Consider the following 6,635-nt stretch of genomic DNA (forward strand, 5'->3'; position numbering starts at 1 on the left):
CATGCAAGTATTTAAACTATATTGTCTAATACCATTCTAATTCTTGGGTCCTTGATACCAGTTGTGGTATTCATATTTGTTCTGATTTGCAGGGACTAAGAAGAAGTGAAGTTGTGGAGCATGGGAAGATAAGCTTAATCACGCGGAATAGTAAAGCTTCACATGTCACCAAGATTGGAGTTTATACTTTTTTGCTAAGTAGTGGGTTAACAATAGATTTGAATAAATGTTGTTACTCATCTAAAATGGCGAGAAATATTATTTCCTTTCATGGTTTGTACAAACAAGGGTTTACCTTTTCTTTTGATAATGAATGTGGTGGTATTAATGCTTTCTTTAATAATGTTCTTTATTTTAAAGCATTAACTTGTGATGCGTAGTTTCTATTTTAAGGGCTGGTTCAGGTGCTCCAGAGCATTGTAATTCATGGAGAAGAGACTATAGCGTCTCCATATTTTGTGGAGTGAGTTTGTTGATATTAGAGCTTAGTGGCTGGGTTTGCTCGACTACATGAGTAGAGGGAGTTTCTCTATGATGGCTTCGTGACTTCCAATCCTTTGGCTATCCATGTATTTCCTAGCATGTTGCCTTCGTATGGAAAGGTTTCTTGCAATGTTCGAACCAATGACGAGCATCCTTGTTTGCCTTATGATTTTTAGAATGAGAAGACATAAGGGTTGATCCTAGCGGTTGTTCTTCGGAAAAAATACCCTCGTTTGATGTGAGCATAACTCTACATCGGCATTCTTCTCTACGAACGTCATAAAAAACTTCTCTAAGTGAAGGCAGTGGTTTGACTCCAAGAATATGTCCTCTTACTTCATCAAGATCCTTATTAAATCCTTGAAGAAAATCAAAAACTCTATCTTCTTCAAGCATTTGGTTATATGTTTTTCCATCATCACTTCACTTCCAAGGAATAGAATAGAATAAGTCCATATTATGCCATAAATCAACTAACCGGCTGTAATACTCAGTAACCGTCATTGTTCCTTGGCGAGTGGATCTTAGGATTGAGCGAATCTCGAAACACTGAGATATGTTTTCAAGATCTAAGTACATATCTAGGACACCTTTCTAGATTTTGTGAGCGTTGATGTATAATAAAAATGTTCTGCCGATTTGTGCCTCCATGGAGTTGATAAGTAATCCATGATAATGGAGTTTTCTGCTTCCCATTGTTGATAACATGAATCATCCTATTTTGGTTGACAAGTTTCACTAGTCAGATAGCCTACTTTGCCTTTCCCTCGGATGACCAGCAAAACTGATTGATACCATTCTCTGAAATTCAACCCATTAAGTTTGTGTTGGGTGATTTGTAGAGTATGTATGAGGTCAGGACTAGAGAGGAGAGTGGATTTTGCTGCAGATGAAGCAGAATTGCTTGTGACATCAGATTGGTTTCCCCCGGCCATAAGTATTTTAGTTTAGAGAGAAAAAAAACTTACGAAATAAAAGAGAGATGTTTGATTAAATTCCTATTTTACAAAATTTTTGCAATGGATCTCTAAGAAATATGCTCTACTGGGTATATGATGAAACCACAACTTCTGCTGTCATCAAATTTCCAGATGGTTGCTCTCACTGATTTGACAAAAGAGATCCATTTCAATTTGGAAAATGGGATATTCACCAGCTGGCTCAACATCAAATCAAAGTTGTTGAAGATATTTTTGATAATGCAGCTAATGAACACACTACAATGGTTGTTGAGATCATACAGAAGGAGATACGGCTTGGTGCCATGGGGGGGGGGGGTTGATGTGCTTGTCACTGAAAAAGACTAAGTTAATGCTAGCCTCAAACCAAGGGGGAGATTGAAAGGTCTTGTCTTTGTGATTTGGGCTACGTAATCATGTGTATAGGTCTTAGTAGGTTAACAGTCATGCTTTGTGTGTACGGTCAAGGTTGTTTGTACGGTCATAGTTGTGTGTTCAGTCAAGATTATGTGTACGGTCGTACACGGGTTTACGTTTGTAAACCCGTGTACGGCCAAACTCCCCTACATATAGAGCCTGTCAGTGTTAGTCAATGGTTGACATATGTGTGTGTAATCAAGGTGTACCAGACGGTTTACGGCCCATCTAAAAAAATCATGTGCATTGCTTGAGTTAATTGCTTTTGATGAGTATAATATTCTTTAAGATCGATAGACTCAAACAGATATCAACAAAACAATGACAAGTAATGGAAGACAATAAACACCACAATCAATCAAACGAGTGTCAAATGATTAATATGCTCCACCTCATAAGAATTCTATGAGAACTACTACTGTAGAGGTGTGCTAGGGTTACAAAACTTGATCTGGAAAATAATTATCAAAAACGTGTATTCTCAATAATGCATGCATGCACTATATATATATATATATATATATATATATATATATATATATATATATATATATATATATATATATATATATACTAAACCCTAAAACAAAACACGGCTGGATAGGACCAGACCGAGAATACAAATGGACCTAAGTGCTAAGCCCAATGACGCAACCTCTAAGACTCAACAATCTCCCCCTTTGTGTCAATTAAGGAGAGAGATGAAGTTAGTTGAGCTCAAGTGGATTTCTTCACTGTCTTGAATATCTTCGGTATGATGGCAAGAAGAGTTTGGCAAAAAGTGATGTACCACCGAAGTATATTCGTAAAGTTCTTCTTATCGCTTTCACTGTTCTGTTTGCACTTGTGTATTATATCAATAATATGCTCCAAACATGATGTGGAGAACATGTGCTTGTCTTTGAGAGCGAACACAAGATTTCAACCTTCGCCCCGAGAGAACATGATGATATGATATTTTGAATCAATTTTGCCCAATCACATTCTGTTCACATTTCCCGTCTTCCCAATCGGTGTAACAATGGGCTTCTTCCTCAAGACGTTTGCAATATCCTGATCCATCTTCGCAACCTCATGAATGTAAGAGGCTAACATTCGTTTGATATGGTCAATGATGGCCTCATATTGCTGTAGATTAGATAGTCAAAAGTTGTTGACAAGGATCCAATCATGTGGATTCAGATTCGGTAGATCGGCCAATAAGATCATATGAACCGAATTGCCTGTGCCTCGGGCCACTTTGAATTTGACATTTATAAATGAACCTGCATGATTCGGTTTAAATACCTTAACTGATGTAATCTTTTGAGCGTTACACGTTAAGTATTATGCTTGAGAGAATTCAAGATAGTAGTTGAGAAGATCTTGATCAACCCTCGGATCCGGAGAAGGAATGTTAACAATCGAATTGAAACAGTGAAATACAAAGGCTTTTCGGGTGATAGGCATGTCAAACTGAGAATCCTTTGTATTATCACAGTCAAAAGAAGCGACTGATTAAAGGCAAGGAGAACTAGGGGACTCAATCGCTTCCTTGATCAATTTATCCAGTGACCATGGTGGAAAGAGAGCTTGTCGGGTGACCAAGGCGTCACGAGCATCTCTTTCTCTTTTCTCCCTTTTCTTCTTCTTCCCTTGCAATCCTGAGATTTTCATTAATCTCCCTATCCCTCCTCTTTCTTTGCAAAGCATATTCTTCAGTTTCCTCCTCTTCATCACCCTGATCCATAACACCCTTCGCTTTCTCCTTCACACTAGAGCCCAAAGCTTCATTACCCTTCGGTTTGGTGGTGACTTTTAAAATTGCAAAAGGTTGTTTGAGAGGATTTTGCTGAACATCTCTCCCTTGTTGCAAAGTTACAACCGGCTCCATAACACCTTCAATTCGGCTTAATATTTGAAAAGCAGGGAGTAACTTTGCAGTCAAGTGGTTTCAGACTGAGAGAGTTAGAATCGAATCATGGGCATTGACCAGATTGGAGAGAATAGCGAAGACATCAGAAATGCAACTCTTGATGACAACTCGCTCAGTCTTTAGGGAATCAATCTCCTTATTTGCCTGGTTCAGCTGAATGGACTCAACTTCAAGCAAAGTGGTTTTGCGTGCAAGTTCATCCATAATTTTGTTCTCCATGGCAAGATCAGCTTGAAGTTTGTCAAGGAGATTATTGATAGAGGACAGAAGAGTGGTTTGATTGGCTTGAAGACTCGAGCGCACCGAATCAAAATTTTCTTTTTCGGCTTGAAGACATTTGGAAAGCGACTCAATAGCATTGTTCACTTTGTTGGTGTTGGTTTCTACGGCGCCCTGAAGATATTCCAGAAAAATCTTGGCATCTGAAATAAGAGAAGCTACCTCTTTGGTTGCTTTTTGACAAGACCGAGCAGAAGCATCCACTGCCTCAGTTGCCTTTTGGATTGATTCATCATGTTGTTTAATTGAAGTTTCAATCAAGGCTTTGATAGCAGCATCAGAATAAGTTGATGTGGAGGAAGAGGAAGAAGAAGAAGCGAGTAGTTTGTCAAGTTTTTCATTCAGATCTTTTAGATGTCGCTTTGTAAGGGGAGCATCACCATCACCCTCACTTAGAATTCGATAAGGGTTGTAGCAATAAGATTCAAAGTCGGCATCTTCTCCACCAAGAACTGGAAAATATTATGTGGAAGGAGATGGAGAAATGGGTTCGGAAGTAATAGGGGTTTCGGTTCCTGCGGTAGGTGCCCCTGTATCAGATACGTTAACACTAACCGGAGGTTCGGGTGTGGAGGTGGTTGTTGTCAAAGTTGTTTGAGTGAATATTGGTGGAGGAAGAGGTGCAGTGGAGGTAGGTTGAGACGAAGCAGGTGGTGGAAGTGGTGCAATGGAAATAGGTGTAGTAGTATGAGATGGAGAAGAAGAAGGAGTTGGAACTGAGTCATTTACTAGTACCTCGAGAGATGGAGAATGAGGAGGCGTATCTCCACTCGGTGATCCTTCAAGGTGAACTTCCTCACCTTCGGCCGATTTGTCTTGATCGTGATCAGAAGGAGAATAGTCTGAGTCACTAGGCGAAGCTGCCTTTGTTTTTCTTGCCATCTTCTTCATTTTCGCTTCTTTGGAACAAAAGGAGCTGCTTGTTCGGCCTTACGCTTTTTAGGTGTAGCAGCTTGGGAGGATTGTCCTTCTGTTTCCTTTTTGCATTGATCTGGGTTCTTCCCCCTTTTAGCTGGTTTTTCAACAACTTCCAGTTCGCTTTGCATCTCAGGAGTCAGTGGCCTAGGTCCTGTAGGTAGGCCTGGCAATGGAGCGGGTTTTGACCCTGATCTGATCCAAACCCTTAACAATTATACGGGTTTGGAGCATAGTTTTTGATCCTTTTACCCATTAATGACCCATAGCCGCTAACCCTTTTATTAAAAACGTCGGGTATGGATCATCACCGATCCGCTCCATTTATAACCCGCCCCATATAAATTTTAGACTTATACATTTATATTTAATACTGCCTAAATTTTACTTCAAATTCCAATCGAAAGTCCAAAAAGAAAAGGCCAAAGACTAAACTATTGATACATAGGACTCGGGGACTCAACTTCTAGACTTCCAGTCTTCTTCCAAGAATCATGATGTCATTTCATTTATATTTCATCATGTAAACACCAATTTCATTTATAAATCAATAAATTTATTTATTAACTTGAAGAAAGTTTGTAATTGTTATTCTCTATCAATGCAATCGAGGGTCAAAAACCAATTGGAAGTAACTACAATAATGATTTTAATTCCAATTGAAAGTCTTCGTGTACATAATGTGTTTTCTAAATCAACAATTGTTTTATTTTAAAAAATGTGATTTTATGATTTAAGTAAAATGTGTTTGATTATTCAAAAAACCTATGGGTTACGAGGCGGGTTTGGATATCCGCTGATTCGGTGGATAAGGGTATGGGTTTGATTATTCAAAACCATGCGGGTTATGGAGCGGGTTTGGATCGGGTTTTGGAATTTGTTAAAAGGGTTTGGATCAAGGTTGATTCGCTCCAAACCCGCCCCATTTCCAGGTCTACCTGTAGGTGGGAGGTTCCTGTAGTTATCCATGACCTTCCTTTCAAATGAGACACACCTGTACATCGATTCAAGAATTGAACAAATGAATAGGAATTTCGTTGGGTTGGAGACGATGATCTTGGTGGTGTGAAAGGTGTTGATCGAGGACCGCAAAGCATCAGCCATGATAGGAACATTAAACTTCTCAATGACCCTTTAAGTGATGAGGGTCCAAAATCTGCCACAGGAAATTTCAGAATGTCGAGAAGAGGAATTAAGGCTTTGTACCAGTTGTGACAATAGAATGGATCCACAGTCCAAGTTGATGTCGTGATAAAGACCATAGAGTAAGGTCATGAACTCTTTGCTTGCCCTGTCTGACCCCGCCACCCTTTCTGCAAATGCCTTGAAAAGAAGAGTGAATAATCCATTCCACTGTGATGGAAGACATGATTTCTCGAACTTGGTCACCGTCATAAGAACGTTAGTGTACCCCATATCATAGAACATGGTAAGTAGTTGAGTTGTAGAGATGGAATCGGGATTCACTACGGTATCATCAGCGGCTAGGCCTAGCAGGGAGAAAAATCTCACATTGGACACTGAAGTTTTATGATTGAAGTTCTCAAAGAAAATGCACTCCTTGCTTTTATCAAACAATGTCATTTTAAATACTTGAGAATGCAAAGACATTGGAACGGATTCCACCTGGGTTAAAGCAATTACTAGTGGTGAATATTTGAGGCATT

The 6,635-nt window shown here is 39.3% G+C and overlaps 1 protein-coding gene across 1 annotated transcript; it reads right to left on the reverse strand.

The window, feature by feature from the left end:
• Positions 1-3,792: 3,792 nt before the first annotated feature.
• Positions 3,793-4,944, reverse strand: LOC111878082 (uncharacterized protein At4g04980-like). Its single transcript, XM_023874600.1, has 2 exons — positions 4,609-4,944; positions 3,793-4,413 (listed from the first exon to the last, which is right to left on the reverse strand). Exons 1-2 carry the CDS (start codon positions 4,942-4,944, stop codon positions 3,793-3,795), a joined length of 957 nt encoding a protein of 318 aa, XP_023730368.1.
• Between the last annotated feature and the right edge of the window lie 1,691 nt (positions 4,945-6,635).

The sequence above is a fragment of the Lactuca sativa genome, chromosome 5 (assembly GCF_002870075.4).
Source record: "Lactuca sativa cultivar Salinas chromosome 5, Lsat_Salinas_v11, whole genome shotgun sequence".
In the NCBI taxonomy this organism is placed as follows: domain Eukaryota; kingdom Viridiplantae; phylum Streptophyta; class Magnoliopsida; order Asterales; family Asteraceae; genus Lactuca; species Lactuca sativa.

What these genes read in the sequence shown, in the direction of transcription:
- LOC111878082 (XM_023874600.1), bottom strand. Translation starts at nt 4,944, where the DNA reads ATGAAGAAGATGGCAAGAAAAACAAAGGCAGCTTCGCCTAGTGACTCA. An exon ending in CCTCCACACCCGAACCTCCG is followed by an intron (nt 4,414 to 4,608) that starts GTTAGTGTTAAC and finishes CCCCTTACAAAG; the next exon opens with CGACATCTAAAAGATCTGAA.